This window comes from Felis catus, chromosome A1 (genome assembly GCF_018350175.1).
Source record: "Felis catus isolate Fca126 chromosome A1, F.catus_Fca126_mat1.0, whole genome shotgun sequence".
NCBI lineage: Eukaryota > Metazoa > Chordata > Mammalia > Carnivora > Felidae > Felis > Felis catus.
Window position 1 is genome coordinate 117,646,609 of NC_058368.1, and position 21,282 is coordinate 117,667,890.

Below are 21,282 nucleotides of genomic sequence, written 5' to 3' on the forward strand. Positions count from 1 at the left end.
TCTCCGGAGTCCCATGGGTAGTGGTTGCCATCTCACTCTTGTTTTAGCCAGAGGAGAGGTAGGGTCAGTGAGCTGCCAAGCTGAAGTTGGGTGACAGACAAGGAGGCTGCCTGTCAATCTCTGAGCTGCCCCCAGGCTCCAAGTGAGCACTGCATCACACTCCTCGTGCTGGAGAACCGGCTGACTGTTGATTAAAAAAAAAAAAAAAAAGTCCCTCTGCGCTTTCCAAATTAAGACGACATTTAACTGAGTGCTTGCTGGCTTGCCTGCTCCCTCGATATCCCAGGGGATTGAGCCCATCTTGGTGAAAACTGTTCTGAGCATGTCCGAAGTCTCAGCTTTGACATCTTGGCTGATGCGAAGAAGTTTCTGTAACCTTTCTGCTCAGCACGCTCAATTCTGTCGCCATACACACTGTGTCGCTCAGCCTGTTCATGGGAAAGTGCTGGGTGTTCCCATGCTAGCAGTTGGCTACATGCTGCAGACGAGAGCAGCTACATACATCCCCACTCTGACCAGAGATCAGTTGCCTCAGAACAGAAACAGCTCTACCCATGAATTCCTTAGGGTCTGCGGAGAAGGCAGAGCCGAGGACCAACAGAGAGGATCACGGTGGTCCTTAATCTTATTGAGGCCCCAGACCCCCTTTGAAAATGTGGCAAAAGCACTGACTCCTTCCCATACAAAAGTATGCAGCCCTTCAATTTTGCATGCACTTTAGTGGATTTATAGATCTTGAAGCCCAACCATGGACTCCAGGTTAAGAACCGTTGATTTGTTAGAAAGAACAACACACAAATTCCAGATCCAGATCCTAGCCCTGCCACAAGCCCGCCTTGCAGCTTTGTGCAGATCAGAAGTGTCTTGCTTTTTTCTTGGCTATAAAATGTTCTGGCTCCTTACGAGTACAATTGCTTGTGTTTGTGGAGGTTTAGGGAGGGACTTAGACAAGGTGCAGTATAACCTTTCATAGGTTACTTGTTCCTTTGGGAATCTGATGAGGACTTTGCATCTTCTGCCTAGAAAAACACCTATACACAAGGCTTTGCCTAGTATTCTCAAGATCCAAGAGCTACAGATTAGGGATTTTTGAACTAGAGTGAAGCAGTGATCAAGGGCATCCAGTGATCCACTTGACAGCCACAGTTCCAGCTTTCTTTTTAATTAATTAATTTGGCTCCGGGTTTCTTAGGTTGGCTCTTCCCCCATCTCTTCTTTTCTCCACCCTCCCAACATGAGCTCTGCATCAAAAATCCACTAGTAATTGTGGGTGGAGAGTGGCGGTCAGCATAGTTTACTCTAGTTCTGTGGTTTTCAGACTTTGATTTCCCATAATGGAAGTTTTCTTTCTTTCTTTCTAATGACGTCTTACCTGCAGCTCCAATACAGATAAAAGGAAACTCTGAAGCACTGATTTATCCATTTATTCACTCATTCATTCAACAAGTTAAGTATATATCCATTGTTGCTTTGTGCCAGTCACCTCGCTGGTCAGGCTTGAGACCCTGTCTGCTTAGTTTCCCCTGGCCTCTCTCATTTACTTTGGGAACCCAATAGCTTAAAATTCACAGATCTTGTAAGGAGATCACTTGGGCCTAAAGTGAGGTGACACATACCCAGAGACCCTGCTCTTGGGGCACTTAACTTTTGGGGGCCTCATTTTCCTCATCTGTAAAATGGAGTAACTGGATAAGGGTGCCACATTGGATTCCAAATATATATGATTTTCATTATCCCTGGCTGGGAGTATGATTGGCCTGTTACTGTGGACAATGAACATAAGTACTGGCCTCCAACAGAGAACGAAAGGAGGAGCACAGAGAGGAATTTTTGCCTGTAGTGTCCAGGAGGGCCCCATGCTACCGAGAAGCTGAATGGCTAGCTGACTGACTGCTTGGAAATTTCCAGGAAAATTATAAGGCTGAGACTTGGAAAAATATTTGCTATTTCTTTGCTCCCTCCTGCCCTGGAAGTTTTGCTGCTGTCAGTATCGATTTCATAGACCCAGTTCATACACTGTTCTCTAGGGCCTGAATTCACAGGCCCAAACCTGCTGTGACAGAGGAAGATTTACCCATGAACGGTGCGTCTGCAAGGATGACGTCTGTACCTGAAGGGCTAATCGCTGGGAAAGCACAGGAGCCTGCAGAAGCTCAGGCCCATGTCAGATTAGATCCAAGTCCCTCTTGTTCTGTGCTCAGAAATGCAGAGCTGTGGAGGCCCGAGCAGCTTTGGAAACGTTCTTTCCAACAGTGTTTCATGAGGGGAGCTCAGGTAAGTCCACACCTGGCAGGAGCTCAGCTGCGGGGCCTTTTCCTTTCCTCTCCTTGGCTGGCAGTGTAGCGTCAAAGTGGAGGGCAGAGGTTTTGGTGTTCAAGACTAGTTCCAAAGCTTGCTTCTGCCTCCACTCTTGATCTTGGGCAAGACACTCTGCTTCTCCAAGCCTCACGTCCTTGCCTGTGGAATGGGGATAATAACACCTCCCTCCCAAGGTTGTTGGGAAATTAAACTAAATCCTAGCGTAAAGCCCAGGGCTTTACTGGCTCACATAAATGCTCTATAAATAGTCATGCTTTTCTTAGCCCTAATTTTCCAGCTGAGAAGCAGATTATTTGATAAGGTAGCAATAGGGAAGTAGGGTCAAGAGCACACGTGTTCATCATTGTGTACCTAGCACTGTGTACTAATGTGCCCTATTCCTGTCCACGTCCAGCATACCATCTTGCCAGGAAATGGGCAACAAGGACACCTCACTCTGCTACCCTTCCCTGCCCCCTCTTGACAGGTGCAAACAGGAGAATGAGCCAGTGCTTTTCCTTTATTAGTAGGTCAGAGAGCTTTGCCTGGCACCCCAGGACCAGCACCCCACCCCCAACTATGCGATGAGGCCATCCTTTCCTGCTTATGACACTCCTTGGCATCTGTTCCACAGGAGGCCTGACCCTCTGTGCTGTACATGTGTTTTGCCAACAAACACTCATTTCAGCCAAAAAATTCACTCCAAAAAGTTCACAGGCAGAGCCAGCCCTTCACAAGGGGCTGCTTTGGTCAGTCAGATATTAGTCGTGGCTCCCCTGCCTCCTCTGTGGGGCAGCATAGGTCACCCTAAAGTTCTTGGGCCACCTCTCACCAGTGAATTCAAGGATTTTAGAAAGCAGCTCGTGTCCCAGGATCCTTAGCGCCTGGGCTCCCTAACATCCCTGGTTCTTGGATCCACAGCCCCCTGCTGCTGCTGCTGCTGCCAGTCCTGCCCTCGGCCCCCTTCTTTCCACCTGGGCCCCCCTGTCCTTCTGCGCCCGAGGCCCCACTGGTGGCCAGGTCCAGACTGAGGGTCCTCCCGCAGACAGAGAGCCTCCGCAGCACCTCGGAGGCAGCCTCCACAGGCACGCTGGAGCGTTGTTCGAGCAGCATTTCCAACAGTGAGCTCATCTCCGAGACAAAGGTGCTGGCCAGCTGCGTGCCTGTCAGGCTCAGCTCAGGCCCCGTCGCCTTGCCGAACGTCTGAAAGGTCCTCGGCTCCTCCATGGCCGGAGTGTCTGGTGAGAACACGTTGTCACGGTAGTTCGTGGTGAGGGGCAAAGAGAGCCTCGCCATCCAGGCCGGGTCAGGGACGCTCAGCCGGTCCAGGGCCAAGCCTGCATAGGAAGGAGGGGACGCAGTGAGGGCTGGGCCCTGGGAAGGGCCAGGCAGGCCAGGGTGGGGCTGTGGGCAGGGCAAGGGCAATGGACAAAGGAGGGAAGGGAAATGGCGGGGGACAGACGGGGAGGCCAGAGGGGGACGGGAAGGAAGAGGCCCTGACAGGGAAGCTTGCTGGGCAGGAAGGCTGCTGACTGAAGTACCCACACGAGCTGAGTAGGGAGGAGGCAGGAGGAGGAAGAAGACCTTGAATTAGAAATTGGCCCTTTCCTGAAGAATTTCCTGGGCCTGGTGTGTTTCAGGCTGGGTGTCTTCCATCTACTCGGGTAGTCGGGATCCTCACTCCCTCAGGGCACTAGTAGGTGAAGATGGCATTGCCAGGGGGTGGGGTGGGGGTGGGGTGGGAAAGTGGGGGGGTGGGGGGGGCCAGGAGGGGACATCCCTCTTCTTAGCCAAGGCTGGAGTTCCTGACTTGGTCCTGCCATCTGCCTGTGTTCATAATAATAGTGACCACTTCTTAAGTTCTTTCGTGCCAAGCAATTTATCTAATTCTCTCATTTAACCTCCGCACATCCCTTTGAAGTTAAGAGTGCTATCCCATTTTATGGATGAGGAAACTCAAGTTCCAGGAAGTTGAATCATACATCTACTAGGCAACCAAACCAAGGTTTGACACCAAATCTGATGACTTCAAAGCCTCATGTGACTGTACCACCCACCCACTCTCTGAGGAGCCGGCCCCTTATCCCCCTGGGTGCTCTGGGTAGCCACCTGTGGCCTCTGGAATCCCCAGGCCTGCTAAGGTCTGTACTGTCAGCATGCCCTAAACTCCTCAAACTTTACTTCTCAAGCTGCAGGAAACCCTGGCCTCGAGGCTGGGAAAGGGCTGTCTGCCTAAGGGCTGTCCCAGGAATGGGACAGTGAAAAACTGTCCCCTAGATCCCTAATGCCACCATCACGGTTTTCCTTTTCACATCTCTTGAACAAAAATACTATCTCAAAAAAATAACCCTGGGGGCACCTGGGTGGCTCAGTCAGTTAAGTGTCTGACCCTTGGTTTTGGCTCAGGTCATGATCTTACAGTTTTGTGTGTTCAAGCCCTGCATCGGGCTCAGTGCTGGCAGCGCAGATCCTGCTTGGGACTCTTTCTCCCTCTCTCTCTGCCCCTCCCCTGCTCACACTGTCTCTGTCTCTCTTAAAAATAAATAAAAACTTAAGGAAAAAAAAAAAACTAGCCCTGGGCCCAATGGTAGAGGCCAAGTCAAAGGAAAAAAAGTATAAGTCTTATGGTTAAGCAACTGTGTTTAATAAAAAAAAAAAGGTACAACATCCACTTTAGTGTGTATTTAATGTTTGCTTCAGGTGAGCTGCTTTAGAATCTATGCATATAGTAAAAGACCGGAAGGAGATATGTCAAAATGTTAACTGGAGTTACCCTTGGGCAGAAGTGATTTATTCTCTTTTTGTTTGCCCACATTTTCCTACCTTAACCAAATATTACTTTTGTAATTTGGAAAAGTTATTCCAAAATACAGCTAATCACTGTTTATATTGATAAATGAGTCTTAGTCTTGCCTTGTCAGGGTCAAACCTCTTCCCCACTGGTCCAGCCCCTGCCTGGGACTTAGTAAGCATCTCTTGAATGACTCAGTGAACATAAATATTAACCCTGGGCATTTGGGAAATGTAAACCTTAGTTCCCTGAGACTCTGGTAATAAGGTTGAAACTTTTTTGGTGTTATAGAATCAGGCTTTTGCGCCAGGGTCAGAGAGCTTCAGAAGGAATGAGGCTTGGAATGAGAAAATCACTGGAGTGTATAAAAATGGCTGAAAAGCAATGGTGAATCCACCCCGAGGCAGGTAGACGCTGGGCTGGCCTGGGCTTGATTTCCCACCTCTGCCATTTATGAGCAGTGTGACCTTGGGAAAATCCCTTAACCTCTCTGAGCCTCCTTTTTCTCTCATAAAGTGGTGAAATAGTAGGACTCATCTGGTCAGGTTGCTGGGAGCATTCAGTGAGCTCGTGTGACCAGTTAAATATTGTCCTTATCATATTATCAGATGGATGCTCCCCAGACTTCCGGGGTCAGCGAGCTCACCCCTTCTCAGCCCTGCCCTGTGAGCAGCGCAGGCTTTTCTATCCTTGCTGCCCTCGTCACCACCCCCCCCCCTACTTCTTACAGTGCTCCTGTGCTCTTTGCCCTCTGTGCTGTGGAGAAGCAGGACCGTGTGGCAGCAAAGCCCACAGGTTCCAGCCCAGAGCTGGCCAGTAGAGATTAATGCGACCCATAGAGGTCATTCTAAATTTTCTTCCTTAAAAAAGTCAAAAGGAAAGATGAAATTGATTTGTAAAACATTTTTGTAATTAATTTCATTTTATCATGTAATTTTTTTAATTAATGAGATATTTTACATTTTTTTCATACTAAGTCTTCAAAATCTGAAGTGTGTTTTATATTTTTATCACATCCTTTTTATTTAAAAAAAATTTTTTTTTAACATTTATTTTTTTTTTGAGACAGACAGAGACAGAGCATGAATGGGGGAGGGGCGGAGAGAGGGACAGAGAGAGGGAGACACAGAATCGGAAGCAGGCTCCAGGCTCTGAGCCGTCAGCCCAGAGCCCGACGCGGGGCTCGAACTCACGGACCGCGAGATCGTGACCTGAGCTGAAGTCGGACGCTTAACCGACTGAGCCACCCAGGTGCCCCTATCACATCCTTTTTAAAAAAATAATAAGTTACACTTTTTAAAATACATTTTATTTCTTTATTTATTTTAAGTAAGCTCTATGCCCAACATGGGACTAGAAGTTACCACCAGAGATCAAGAGTCAGATGCTCTACCGACTGAGCCGGCTCAGGCGCTCCAGGTTTTGTTTTCGTTTTTGTTTTTTTAAAGATGTCTGATTCTTTTTTCTTTAAAGTAATCTCTGTGCCCAACATGGGGCTCAAACTCACAACCCCGAGATCAGGAGTTGCATGCTCTTCCCACTGAGCCAGGTACAGGCCCCCATATATCCCAAATTGATTCCGACTAGCCTTTTTCAAATGTGGCTAGTGGCTACCATATTGGACCTCATGGTTGTAGATTCTAGACAATGCTGTCCTACAAAACTTTCTGTATGTGTGCTGCCCAAAGCAATAAGCACTAACCACAAGTGGCTAGTGAGCACTTGAAATGTGGCTGCTATAACTGAAGAACTGAGTTTTTCATTTAACTTAATTTTAATTAGATTTAACTTTCCTTAATTTTAATTTAGAGCCACATTGCCAGTGTTAGTAACCATTTTCTGCACAACCTTGGGAAAATTATTAAACACCCTCGCCCCTCAGTTTTTTCCTTTATGAAATGGTGATAACGAATAGTTTCTCTTAAGATGTTCTATCTTGCAAGATTTTCTCGTGAGGAACACAGAACAGGGACTAGTACATAGAAAGCTCTCCATAAATTTTAGCTATACTTTTGTAAAGATTTTTTTCCCCATGTTTATTTTTTAAGATTTTTTAAAATGCTTTTATTTATTTTTGAGACAGAGACAGAGCATGAGTGGGGGAGGGGCAGAGAAAGAGGGAGACACAGAATTGGTACCAGGCTTCAGGCTCTGAGCTGTCAGCACAGAGCCTGACATGGGGCTCAAACCCATGAACCATGAGGTCATGACCTGAGCTGAAGTCCAACGCTCACCCAACTGACCCACCCAGGTGCGCCTGTTAGCTATAGTCCTTGCCATGCCTTCGATGTGTTTACAGCCAAATGGAGCACATAGGATATGTCCAGCTGAGAAACATTATTAACCACAGAAACAGAAAACCACAGTGTAGGGATGTACAGAGGTATGCTATGTTACCTAAAGGAGGCTAACCAATGTCCAGCTAGCACCAGATTATGTACTTAATATCAAAACTAATTGTTTCTCTAGAAAATGTGCTTTTTTGTTTCAATTAGCAATATTAACACATTAAAGATTTGACTCAGTTCTCAGGGTCAAAGGATATTTAAGCCCACCAAAGAAACACAAATGAGTGGTTTAGGAAGTAAGGGGAGGTCTCCTTGATGGCATGCAGGCCCAGGTTGGTTCCTTTTCCGTCATTGATGAGCTAAGTGACTCTAGGCAGGCTGCAGTGCCTCTCTGAGCCTCAGTTTGCTGAGGAGCTCATAACATCTGCCTCCAAAGACTGGAAGATTAAATGTGATAATGTATATGAGACACTCCCCAGTACCTGGCACATACCAAGAGCTCATTTGCTATTATTATGATTTTTAAAATGAATAATCAAAGTAGCATCTTGTCTTTAAACAAATGAAGATTGCCTAAAGCTTTAGGGAAAGTAAAATGCTGCTGATATTCCTGCCCAGAAACAGAATGTCTGTGTTCTCCCATGGAGGGCATGCAAGGTGACCTTGGAGGCAGAAGCAAGGTCAGAGTGATCCTGGGGAGTTCCTTACCTGTGTGGGGGTCCAACAGGTTTGACAGCTCTTCTTCTAGCAGCTGCTTCACAGAGAGATCATCTTCAGAATCCAGGGGCCCTTCTTCCTGGTCTGGTTCTGCCTGGCTACCAGCCCTGGCACCTGGGCCATCTGTGTCTGGGACTGTGCTCCTACAAAGGAAGCCAACCAGTCCATGAGTGAGGAAATTCACACATAGATTCATTCATTCCTGTTCATGAACATTCTTCTATTCATGCCAGCATTCATTCCTTCACATAAGGAACTGGATACACAGCTCGGCCTTCAGAGTCAGACGAACTGGATAACTTGGTCTCAGGCCTTGTGCTACTACTCTGAGTCTGTTGCCTCATCTCTAAAATGGGGATAATAACCCCACCTCAAGGGGCATGTGAGGGTAAAATGAGACATTGTATGTGAAGAAATCAGTACAGTGCCTGGCACCTTGCAAGCACTCAGCAAATAGAAATAACAATGAATGCGTTGATATCATTACTCACCATTGTCCCTCCCACTCCTTCGCAATACCTGGCCCAAAGTAGGAGCAGAGTAACTTTGGTTGAGACAATGCAGTCACCCATCCATCCATCTATCCATCCACCTCCGTCCATCTGAGTATGAGCTCCAGTGAGGGCAAAGATTTTTGTCCGCCTCATTCCCCGCTCACCAGTGCTCAAAGCAGGGGTTGGCTTAAGTACAAAGTAGGTGCTTAATAAATACTTTGTGGACAAAGTGACTGAATATTCCATATTCCCTATTTGAAGCCAAATCCCAGACCAGAAGAGCAGGGCAGCAGAAGATGTAGCTAAGGTGAGAAATCCAAAAGCCACTTGGACTCTACCTGACTCCTGCTGTCCCCATCCTGGCCTCTCCCTCCTGCAAACCCTGCCTGCCACTTGGGGAGGCTAGTTCTCGGGACTGCCTCAGTATGGCAGGACAGGTCTGGCCCCACATTCCAGCAGGTGGGAAGGCTCCCTGAGGAGCTTTAAGGTCTGGGCATCTTTTCTGCCTTTTTTCTGTGACCATTCCTGCTGTCATGAAGCAATCAGCAGGGAGGTGACAAGTTTGCAATAATGATGACAACAACTAATGTTTATTAAGCAATTACTCTGAGTCACACCTTAGGTTTTGCAAGGTATGTGCACCTTCTCAGACTTGTCACATCTGTAAGGGGTTCTCTTGTTATTATTCCCATTTTGCAAATGAGAAAACCAATCAGTGGTGCTCTCCACCACCTCCCACCATCTTTGCAGAGAAGAAGGTATGAGTTGTCAAGGCAAGAGCACTGAACCTAGAGTCAGATGCCCCGAGCTGGTCCCAGCTTTGCCACTCACTGGTTATGTGACCTTGAGCAAAGTCACTTTAGGAGGAAAGGATTGAGCATTGGTTATGCACCTACTGCCAGTCACTGGGCTGTGGGCCTCGAGTAAATCTGATCATTAAATCTTTACCCCATCACTGCAAGGAAGTGTGATGACCTCCATTTTACAGGTTAGAAACTGAGGCCCTGAGGATTTATCTGGCTTGCTCAAGTTTAACACAGCGAGGTCGGATCAAACTACTTAGAGCTCCAGTTTCTACATCTGTAACAAAAAAGAATTATATTAGATGTCCCCTTGAGGTCTCTTTAATTCTAGGCGTGTCCAAAAGAACACATCCACACACCCATATCCTTAGCCGGGGAGTCCTTATATTATGTTTAAGGGTCAAGAGAAAGAAAGCTGAAAGTTACACATTTAAAGCCCTAGCCCAGCACCTCTGCAATCGGGATAGATAGAGCCTCAGGGATGAAGTCATTTCCTTAGAGACTCTGGGTCCTATAAATACTATAAATACAGTCGCTCCGGGACCACGCTGCTTGGAATGGGGGGATGGATGCAGTCCGGTGCTCTCCCAGGGGACTGCTGTCTGGGATGTGCTCACCCCTCCTCAGATCACAGAGGCCGCAGGGGTGCACGCGAGCCGGTGGGGGGCTCGAGAAGCCTGTGGGTACATGTGCTGCTTACCTGCCGCCGCTGGGCTTGGCCAAGTACTTATTTCCCCGATGGTTTGGTTTGGGCTGGAATTGGCCCTGATGCAGCAAGGACAGCAGCTGGGAGATTTGCTGCAAGACAGGAAAAATCTGTTGACTCCACACAATTCAGACCCAGCACACTTCCTTGCCGGATGTTTCCCTCAATGCCGGCGCTTTCTTTTTATAGTCTTTCCTCCAGCTTCAGATGTTTGTGTGATCAGATGGGGGATGGTGACCAGTGACGGAGGCAGGGACCTGTGCAGGCAGGTTCCTTGTTTTGTCCTGTCACCACAGGACATGGGTGTCTGAGGGAGAGAATGGGGACCCCCTGGGCCCATCCCCTCATTCTCATTCTCAGTGACCTGCTCCCGCTGGAATCTGTGGGATGGGGGTGAAAAGGGCATTTCCTGACCATAAATTCATTATTACTTTGATAAGCGTTGTCTGAAGGTGTTATTTCCATGCCTTTGGCAGTATTCAAACACTCAGACCGCAAGACTCTGCTGTGGAGAAAGCAAAATGTATCATTCATTCATTCATTCATTCAGCAAGGGTAAGAATGAGAACAGAAGGCACTGCAAGCTGAAAGCCCAGAGGAGACCGTAGAGGTTCAGAAAGGCTGGACAGTGGGGCAGGGGGTGAATGAGATGTCAGGACCAGACCATGCAGGGACTTTTGAAAGAGAAGGCAACACACCAAGTCTTGGGAAGCTGAGTTCTAGTTCAAGGTCATTTCTAGTATGTGTAACGTTAGGCAGGTTTTTAGACATACTCAGACCTGAGTTCCCTCATTTCTAAGTTGGAGCTGGAAATACCCATCCAGCCTTCTTCACCGGATTGTCAGGATTAATCCAATGGTTTTAAATTTTTAAATGCTCAGAGAATGTGAGGAGTAAGGGTTGTTACTCCTAGAAACACTGCCTCTGGCTCCTGGGCCTACCCCCACTTTTCCCTGAGAAGGCCCACTCGGCCTCTCTGGGCAGCTCCAGCTAGAAAGTGTCAAAACCACAGAGGACAGTTGGAAGAGGAGGTGGTAAGGGCTGGGGTCTCACTGTGACTTGGGAGAGTCAGTGTCCAGTTGCCTGCTTCAGGGCAGATCCCACCTCTCTGCCAGGGCCCAGAAGCCCTCCTAAGGCACCTGCCACTCTTCCAAGGGTTAGCTGATGTTTCAGGGACAGTCCCCGACTGCCACGCCCTGAACATAGTGCTGTCATTCAGAGTCACTTCAATGTTAGAGCACAGACTCTGGAATCAGTCAGACTTGGATTCAAATTCTAAATCTTCCCCTGCTCCAGTTCCAACTGGATGGCCTTGAGAAATTAAGCATTTTGAGTCTCGGTTTCCTCAGCGGTCAAAAGGGAATAATAATGAGGCCCAGGTGGTTGTAGTTATAAGAATTAAATGAGTGAAGATATATAATTCATTTATTTACTTTTCTTTAAAGTAATTTGTCTACTCAGCATGGGGCTCGAACCCACAACCCTAACATCAAGAGTCACATGCTCTACCAACTGAGCCAGCCAGGCACCCCTATAATTCATTTATTAATAGATCTTATGATAATCACTTAAAAACTGTAGGGGTGGTGTATAATCTCATTTAATTTTTACAATAACCCTAGGGATGAGATACCACCATTACACCCATTTTGCAGGTGTGGAACATGAGGCTCACAGGGACTACATAGCAGTTAGAAGCCGGGCTACAATTTGATCCCAGATCCGGCTCTGCTGTGGCTGCTGGAAAGACCTGAGCATTAAGCAAGCTGCCTCTTTCTGTCAAGTTGATCCCAACTGGGCACCCTTCTTTCCATCACCCTAGTGGGTTCAACCACAGTCCCTGTTCTCTGCTATCTCTGCTAGCACAGTGTTTGGCTCAAAAAGCTCCCTCAGTAAGCATTTGACGAATGAACGAATGAACGAATGAATGAATGGCTCTGGGCAACCTCTGGGGCTACATAGGTCCCAGGGCAAGACTCGTAAGAGAGGAGCCGGGCTCTCGCCAGGTGGCTTCCTGAGGAGGGTGTAGGGGAAGGAAGCTGTGTCCTTGCTCCACAGGAAACCTGAGCCAATGGCCTGGCCAAACAGAAGTGTGCCTTGAGTGGGCAGCCTGGCACAGGGAAAGTTATCTGAAGTGGAGAGGAACAGATATGGGTGTGAGATAAGTTACAGTCTCTGAAAAAGATTTCCCATTTTTGTCTAGCAAATCCCTGGTCGCTAGATACTTTGTCCTTCATTATCCCATTTGATCCTCAACCCCTGGGAGGTAGACGCAGGGTAATTTTGGCATCATAATTGCCATTTAATAGATGAGGAAAGGGGGGCTCTGATATTGACAGACTTGCCCAAGGTTGCCCAGCTACTAAGTGGCTATGCTGAAATTTAAACCCAGATCTGCCAGACTCCCAAGTTCTGAGATTGTTTCCACTGCCCCATTCTATAGGCCTCGCCAGCAAAGTCTAGTCTTAGGCAAGTCAAATGCAGCCTTTGAGCCCAGGGGCAATGATGCCCATGCTGGCCTGCTTCATGGGGAGGCTGCCCAGATAAGAAGAGATGAAGAGCTTTTGCAGAAGTAATCGTAACCATTTGCTGAGTGCTCACTATGTGCCAGACATTATTCTAGGCTTTAAGTGCACTCATTTCATCTTCAAGCAAATTTAGGAGATGGGTACAATTAACGCAGACGTCTTCAACAACAGAGAAGCTGAGTAATGTTCCTTTGGTTCTCAGCTAAGAAGAGGTGGGGCCAGGATTTGAACCCAGGCAGTCTGAACCCAAAGCATGTATTCTTAGGCGTGCCTGTTGCTGTGTGTCTACTTGACAGACCCTAAGTAAGTGCTTTTATAAGAACTAATTAAGTCCTCAGGACAGCTCTCCAAGACAGATGCTCTTACCATCATCTCTGCTTTACAGAGAGGAAAACAAAGACTCAGAGATAGCAAGTAAGGTGCCCAACAGCTAAATTCTGTTGACCTCAGAACTGTGCCCTGACCCACTGCATCCAACATACCGTAAAGTCCCTAGTGAGCCCAAGGAATGCATGTGATGAAGGTGAGGGTAATGGGGGTGTCTGATGTGGTGGTCCAGGGGTGACCACAGAGAGAGCTGCCCACACCCAAGGTACCTGAACAGGAGGGGAATCCATCGTGAGTTCCTCCACAGGGTTCCGCTCTGCAAAGGCAGCCACAGATAGCCGGACCAGGCTCCGCAGGATCTGACGGGGACCTGTCTCTTTCTCAGGGGTCACTTTGCCATTGAGATTCCGCTGCCGCCTCAGGGTTGCAGAGGAGGCCGGTGGACTCAGTGGAGCCTCCTCGCTGCCTGCGTCTCCTGGCAGCCTCCCTGCGGGGCTGCCCATAGCCTTCGGGGGCCTTGAGCGTGGCTGGCCCATCACAGGCTGGGACTCAGGAATGTTCAGGTTCTCCCTGGAGGCGTTCCTCTGCCTAGGATGATGGAAAAGGAGGTTGACAGTGTCCTGCAGCACCTCTTGGCTCTCAGCCAGTGCTCCCTGGTTGCCTTGGTTACGCAGGGTCCTGTACAGGGTTGGAGTGAGGTGAAAGGGGGCCTGTAGGCAGGGGTCCCAGCCTGCTTCCATCATCCCTTCCTTGCCTGCCTCCTGGTGGGGCTGCCCAAGCTCGCTGGGCTCATCCACCTGACCCCTGAGCACAGGCACAAGGTGGATGTCTGCCTTCTGAATGTGTTTCTGGGGCCTCTTGGGCTGGTGGCGATAGGTAGACTTAGCCTCCCGACAGTTGTACACCCCACTGTCCTTCTTCTCTGTCCGGCAGATGGACATGATCAGAGCCAAGACCAACCCAAAGATGGCCAGAAGTACGACCAGGCAAATCACTGTCAGCACCGATGTGCTCAGGGTCCCAGGCTCAAGGGCCCTGTCCCTCAAGTGGTCCACACTGGTGACAAACAAGACGCTCAACAGGGCTCGGGTCTGCAAGGAGGGGCTGCCACGGTCTTCTACCACTACCTCCAGCTCCCACTCACTCCCAATGAGACTGCTGGCATTGGTGATGTTGATGAACAACTGCCCCAGGTGGGGGTTGAGAACAAAGAGACGGGCTTCATTTCCACTCCTAATACTGTAGAGGAGCTCTCCATTTGCACCTGAGTCTGCATCTCTTGCTACAATTGTTGTCAAAAGGAACAGCCGGGAACTGTGGGTTGTCAATGGCGTTGTATCAGCACCTACTGGACCCAAGCCATTAGGAGTTTCAACGGGTACCAGAAGGTGGCCTGTGGAGGCATTTACGAGCACTGAGAGGCTGGCTTTTCCATCAACGAGGACAGGATGAATCACCTCTGGGGCATTATCGTTGACATCCAAGAGGCTGACCCACACAGAGACGCTGGATGCAAGTTGAGGCTGCCCCCAGTCCTCTGCGATCACGCGAAACTCAAAACCAGCCATGTGTTCATAGTCCAGTGACCTCCGAGCAGTGACCTCTCCTGTCTCTGAATCAATAGCTACCAAGTGAGAAACTGGGGATTCCTGGATACGGTATGAGATTTTTCCATTAATGCCCAAGTCTGCGTCATGAGCCTTGATGGTAATGAGGTGAAGAGAAGGTAGGTTGTTCTCCCGAGTAGAGACCTCATACCTGCTCTTCTCAAACACAGGTGCATTGTCATTGGCATCACTGATGTGAATGCTGAGCTTTTTTCTGGCTGATAAGGGCTGGGGTCCTTGGTCTTGAGCCAACAGAGTGAGGGTATATTTGGGCCACTGCTCTCTGTCCAGTGTGGTGTTGGTTAGTAGCATGTATGTATTGCCATTTGTCCTTTTCAGTCTAAAGTGACCCAGTTCTTGGCTCAGCCAACAGTGGACCAGACCATTATTTCCTGAGTCCAAGTCATTTGCCATGACGAGAGCAATGAAACTATCCTTTGGAAGAGCCTCTGATACCAGCGATGGCTGGGAGGCCCATGTAATGTGGATGCTTGGGGCATTGTCATTGACGTCCAGAACCTTGATGAGTACTTTGCAATGGGCTGGGATGGGATTGGGACCCAAGTCCCTTGCCTGGACATCCACCTCATATGCAGGATTCTTCTCGTAGTCTAGGGGTTGACGCAGAATCACCTGGCCCGTCTTTGCATCGATACTGAAGGTGTCCAGCACCTCTGGAGGCACGTGCTTACTGAGGAAGAACTCCACCTCCCCATTGGGGCCTTGATCAGGGTCCGTGGCAGTCAAGTTTATGAGGAGAGTACCAGGGGCAGCATCTTCTTGAATTTCTAGTGCTAGTGAGCTCTCAGCAAACACAGGGCTGTTGTCATTGGAGTCCAGGACATTGACCTTGACCAAGCTGGTGCCTGACTTGGGGGGAGTCCCACTGTCATAGGCAGTTAGCACCAGATCAAAAAATGAGTGGATTTCCCTGTCTAGCTCCTTCACCACCACAAGTTCCGCATGTTTGGTCTCATCAGGCCCCACGATGACATCCAGGGCAAAGTGCTCGCTGGGGGACAGCGTGTAGGAGTGCAGGGTGTTGGGGCCAGTGTCTGGGTCCAGAGCTCTGTCCAAGGGTATCCGGGTGCGCAGAGAGGCACTCTCAGAGATTTCCAGCTCCTGCTCGCCTTTCGGAAACTGTGGCTCATGGTCATTGATGTCCAGCACCTGGATCTCTACGTGGATCAGAGCCAAATCCCCTGTGGCAAGCACGTCAAAGGAAACCAAGCAGGGATCCTGCTGCCGGCAAAGCTGCTCTCTGTCCAGCCGCCTCCCTGTGCTAAGCAGGCCGTCCTCAGGATCCACCCGGATGGGGAGCGCCTGAGGCAGCTGCAAGATCTGGAAGGCAGTCCCCGTTTGCCCATGCCTCTCCTCCCAACCCAGTTCCCGGGACAGCTTGCCTATCACTGTCCCAGACGGCACTTCTTCTGACACTTGGTATCTCACAGTGAGAGTGGCCACCTCCTGACAACCCCCTGGAAGGAACAAGTAGCCACCTGGCCCCAAAAGCCCCAGCAGAAGTGGCAGAAGTCGTATCATGCTTACCGCCAGAGTGGGCTAGACTCAGAAACCACTAGAGTTCTTCAAAGGGTAGGCAAGTCCTCCAGTGTTTCCTGGGGGGCTTGATTAGCCCCGTTCGCCAAAACCTGTGGTCACAGCCTTGTCCCATAATTAGATGATGATGGAAGTAGCAGGATTCCCAGGCAAGGCCATGTTCATCTGAAGAGATCTCAGAGGTCCAGGCACCGATGAAGTGAAATTGCTAAAGGAGACCCCACACAGGGGCACCCATTGGTCCCCTTCAGTAAATGATAGAAAGAGCCGGTCCAAGAGGGACTTGACCCAGTAAAGCAGGATGTGGGGATCTGACTTCCAAACAGTTGCTGGGCTGGGGAAACGGAGAAGCAGCTTTTTCCTATGGAAACCCCACCTACAGGAAAAGGGAGGGCTGTAAGTTTCAATGCCAATTAGAGAAAGAGTGTTTCCCCCACTGTCGAGTGGCCTGTGGCTGAGCAGGATGGGAGTCCCAGGACAGGCCAATGGAAAGGTGCTATCCACTCAAGGTGGCCGCCGAGGGAAAGGCTGCTGTGCAAACAAGTGGGCAGAAAGCCTGAGCCTCCGCCTGCCCCTGATACCCTTCCTGGCCGTGTCATGCACCCTGTGTCTCTCCTTTCCTCAGCTCTCTTTGATTCCCTCATATTCCCATTATTCCTCTCCCATTCCAGTCTTTTCCTTACACTCATCTACTTCAAAGTCTTGGCTCTGCCCGGATCACCCATTTTTGTCTCTTGGGAAGCAACTGTGATTAAGAGAGTGACTGTCAGAGCCCAACTGGGTTCTAATCCTGACTCTGCAATTTACCAGCTGGGCCATGTGGGACAAGTCACTAAACCTCTCTGGGCCTCCTCCACTTCATCTTTAAAGTGTGTATGGGAATAAGAACAGTAGCACTCACAACAGGAAATTGTGAAGACGAAATGAAATGATGCGTGAAGGGCTGAGTCCTGGCTCAGAGTCACAGGCGATGAAGTTTGTGAGCAGTGGGTGTTGAGAACTGAATTGCTGGTCCCACCTCAAGCTCTGGCTCTTCCAATGGCCCTGGGGCAGCCCCTGCCCACACAAACCCAGGAGGGTGCCCATGGCCTTGGCTCCTGAAGCGCAGGAATCTCTCTGACCTGACCACGTGGCTTCCTCCCCCTTCCCTTCCTGCTCCCCAGCCTTCAGGCCCATTGTTTTCTGCATCTGGTCCTGCCTGAGTCCCTGTCTAGGGGAATCCCCGGCCTCCTGCTCCCCTGCCTCGGAGATTTTTATACTTTTCCCTCTCCCACGCCTTCCTCTCCGTATCCCTCCCTTCCCCTGATTCTTGTCTCCCCACTCCTGTTTATGACAGAGTCCCACGAACAGTACTTCTCTCCACCCCCGACACTCCTAAGGATGTGGATGTGTTCAGGTGTGCCCTCCCCCCATTCACCTCCTCACAACAGTGAGGCCCCCAGGATCACTTACTGCCCCAGCACCGTCCTGGTTTTACTCCCTGCCTTGGGCTGAGTCTAGAGGTTTGTAAAGGATTTGAAATGATGGGAATTTAAGGCCAGCTTCCTTGAGGGGAGTGTTTGCTGCTGAGTCCTTGAAGCTGGAGGTACCCATTGGGACATGGGCCTGTGGGCCTGTAGGACAGGGACAGCTGAGGGAGCCCCATGGCCTTAGAGCCATCTCCCTTCCCTTCATCTTTTCTTCCCCACACCTGGTCCATGTTCCACTCCTGGAGGTTTCCCGTCCATGTCACTTGTTGAACCACACACAGCAAGGGCCTGAATCCATGGGGCCATCTCCTACAGTATGGTCCTAGAGACAGAACACTCACAAGCTTGGACACACTGTAAAAGTCCCTTAACCTCTCTGGGCCTCTGTTTCCTTCTCTGTAGAATGTAGCTTTCACCCACCTATTGAGGTTGTGGTAAGGATGCAACGAGATGATACCTATAAGGGGACAGGGAAGGCACTCATTGGGACTGTTACTGTAGCTTGTATTATTTCCCAGGTTTTATGCCTCCGATGAAAATGGTGAAGATGGCCTTGCATTTGTCCCTTCCCTCCTCATTGGCCAGGAAAGCTCACTTTCCAGGGCTTCCTCAGCTCAGGCTTAGGCCATGTTGCCTGTGCATCAGAGTGAGCCAGCACAGGCCCCATGTTCAGAGACGTGCCCTGTGCTCACTGCCCCTGGGTGATAACTTGCATGGCAACCTCGCTTCTTGGCCCTCGTGTGTCCTATCATGTGCAAGGCAGCTAGCAAGACAAAGTGACCCACAAGGGGCTTGTAGTCGAAGGAGGGCATGGGGAAAAGGAAAGAAGTGGTCCAGTGGCTCTGCATTCGGGCCTGGGGGTCAGGGGAGGCTCCCTCATGGAGGGCACTGGGCCGAAACCTGAAGACATGGAGGAGTTAGTCAGAGGAAGGTGGGTGAACAAGGGAGAGACTGAACATGCAGGGGGAGCTGAGTGGACAAAGGCCAGAGGTGAGGGATCTGGCTCCTTATAGTACCTCAAGAGGGCCTGTGTGAAGAAAGAGGAGGAGGAAGGTGGTCTGGGGACGTTAGAAGGGGCCGCCAGATCCTGGAGGGCCTGGGGTCCCATGCTAAGAATTTGGACCTTGTCCTGAAGGCCACAGGGGAGCTTTTGAATGGAGATGGCTCAGATGGCTCTGAGGAGGATGATGAGGACAGTAGCTATAGGCCAGGCCTTGTCCTGAGGTCTTTACCTACATCCTTCTGTGCCACCCTCATACCAAAGAAAGAAGCTGAGCACAGAGGGCTCGCTAACTTGCCCAAGATCACGCGAATTGGACCTCCAAAAAGCCCCTTGGGCTGCACTCTGGAAAATGGACTGGAAGAAAACAGAGGAGGGAGAGGGGGAGGGCAGTTGGGAGCAATGCAGGGGAGCTTTGGTGCAGAAAACTCTGGTGCAAAGAATGTTTCCAGAATGCCATCTGGTGGCCAAAGGCAGAGAAAAAGGTACAGAGGCAGAGAGGTGGGTGGCTAGAGTTCACGAATATCCATAGCTCTAGACCCATGCTTCATGGAACACAATGTAAGGAGCTTATCCACGAAGACAATCGCTTCCTTTCAGGAGAAACCCGATGTCACCCAAGGCCCACTGAAAGAATTATGGAATTCATGATTTTACCTGTATTAACATTTATATTCTTGAAGGGACACTGTGATATCTATGCTCTGTGTGTATGTGTTGCCTTGGCTGTACCATGGATGCAAAAAGTGGTCTCACAGGTCACAAGAAAACTTGAATTTAGATTTCACAGATGGTTTTTATGGTTGTTGTTTCTTTTATTCACACTGGGGGCACAAAGCTGAGACAACCCTATAAGAATCCAAAGCCAGCAAACAAGGTGATTATCTCTGGGAATGAGATCCCCACTTAGTGATTCTCTCTCTTCCTTTCTGGCTGCGGGGATCAGTTGTTCTTTAGCAGTCATATGTCAAGAGGTGAATGGAGTTTGTCTGGAGAGCCCTCATCACTCTGAGTTTTGAAAATTGGTTTGAAGTCATGCAGGTACTCTCAAATAGGTTTGCGAAAGCTAAGGATGGCCTCCCTTACGTCCAAAAAATTTTTTTTTTAAAGAGGGCAGCATCAGGGCTGGTGTTTGAAAGCCTTGCTCACCACCAACTATGAGGTCATTCACACTTGGGCCCTTGGCTATGGGGAGGGGTTGGGGGACAAAGTGGGAGGGGTGGAGTCGGGATTTTTTCAAAACACTTGGTGTCCTGAGGAGACTTGAGTCAGACCAGCAAGGTGGGACTCTGACCCTTGGGGGGACTCCCCGCTCAGCTGGATGCAGGCTTAGGATCGTACTCTGTGCTATGAATGTGCTGCTTGGCCGGCTTCCCACCCTCAGGGCTCCTTGTGAATCTGCCCAGCAGCTGCCACAGTCACCATCACAAGGCCACTTGGTGAAGCTCACAAACTTCATCCTCCTTGGGATCATTCCTGTTGGGAGGGTGACAGGACCACCCAAGGGCAGCCTCTTTCTTTTAGCAAGACCTTGTTGAAATTAGAGTCAGTCTGGCCAGGAATCTTGATGGGGAGACTCAGGTAGATGTTCTGAGTCTCCTGCCCCTGACATGGCACTTTGTGGTCTTTGTTGGGACAGATGACAGATGTCCACTCCCACACAATGGCACCTCTTTCTGGGCCCAGTGCAGAAAGAAAGATGTACTTTGTAGGGGAAAGTTTGCCAAGAAATAGAACTTTTCAAGGAATGAAAAGGCTTTGTGTTTTGGTTGTCTTGGTTAAGAGTGGTAGCTCTCAAAAAGGGCCAGGTGTCAGAATCACTTTTCTGAATTCCAGAGACAGGGCAAGAAAATTCAAACGTATCCCCTTCCCACCCGGCTGAAGAGAGTTTTATAACTGCCAGCTCTGTTCCCTCTACCATCCCTTCAAAAAGTCTTCACCTTTTATTTGGGACAGAGTTGGGGAAGTTGATTGGAACTTGTTTCTGGAAAGAGAGGCTTAATTGATCTACATAATAAAAGGAAAATAGGAGAGGGGGGTTGATGAAGGCCGAGGAAATGATGGAGGGGGTACTGTGAAGGAAGGTAGCAACTTGAATTTGAGGACTTGTGAATGAATTGTTGTGAACTATGGGTCTCCTTCATGATTTTCAAGAAAAATGCAAGAAAAGACTTAAAATTTAGTAGCTTTAGTAACCACAATGGGAGCACATAAATTCTGAGTTGATAAGGGTTACACATATTTTTTTTTAATGTGTATTTATTTTTGAGAGAGACAGAGACAGAATGCGAGTCGGGGAGGGGCAGAGAGAGAGGGAGACACAGAATCCGAAGCAGGCTCCAGGCTCTGAGCTGTCAGCACAGAGCCCGAGGCGGGGCTCAAACCCACGAGCCGTGAGATCATGACCTGAATCGAAGCTGGACGCTCAACTGACTGAGCCACCCAGGCATCCCATGTTACACATGTGTTTTGTCTCTCTCCCCCAACCTCAGAGGGAGAGTGGGCTACTTCTAGCATGTAGATTTTAATTCTGATATATAAGTCACTCTGACATACACCCCATCTCCACACCCATCTCACTGAGAACCACTGACTTAGAACTCCTTAGAAGCACTAACAACTTTGTCAGAGCTAAATTCTACAGCCATCAGGCCTTTCTTACTGTGTGTCCTCCTGGTCCGCAACTCTCCCCCATGC

At 49.4% G+C, this 21,282-nt stretch overlaps 1 protein-coding gene across 1 annotated transcript; it reads right to left on the reverse strand.

Moving 5' to 3' along the window:
- Nucleotides 1-1,408: 1,408 nt before the first annotated feature.
- PCDH12 (protocadherin 12) lies at nt 1,409-16,466 on the reverse strand. The gene is made up of 4 exons (XM_003980868.5): nt 13,222-16,466; nt 10,092-10,189; nt 8,086-8,237; nt 1,409-3,635 (listed from the first exon to the last, which is right to left on the reverse strand). The coding sequence occupies exons 1-4, from the start codon at nt 16,099-16,101 to the stop codon at nt 3,148-3,150; spliced, it is 3,618 nt and encodes a 1,205-aa protein (XP_003980917.3). The 5' UTR covers nt 16,102-16,466; the 3' UTR covers nt 1,409-3,147.
- Nucleotides 16,467-21,282: the final 4,816 nt, after the last annotated feature.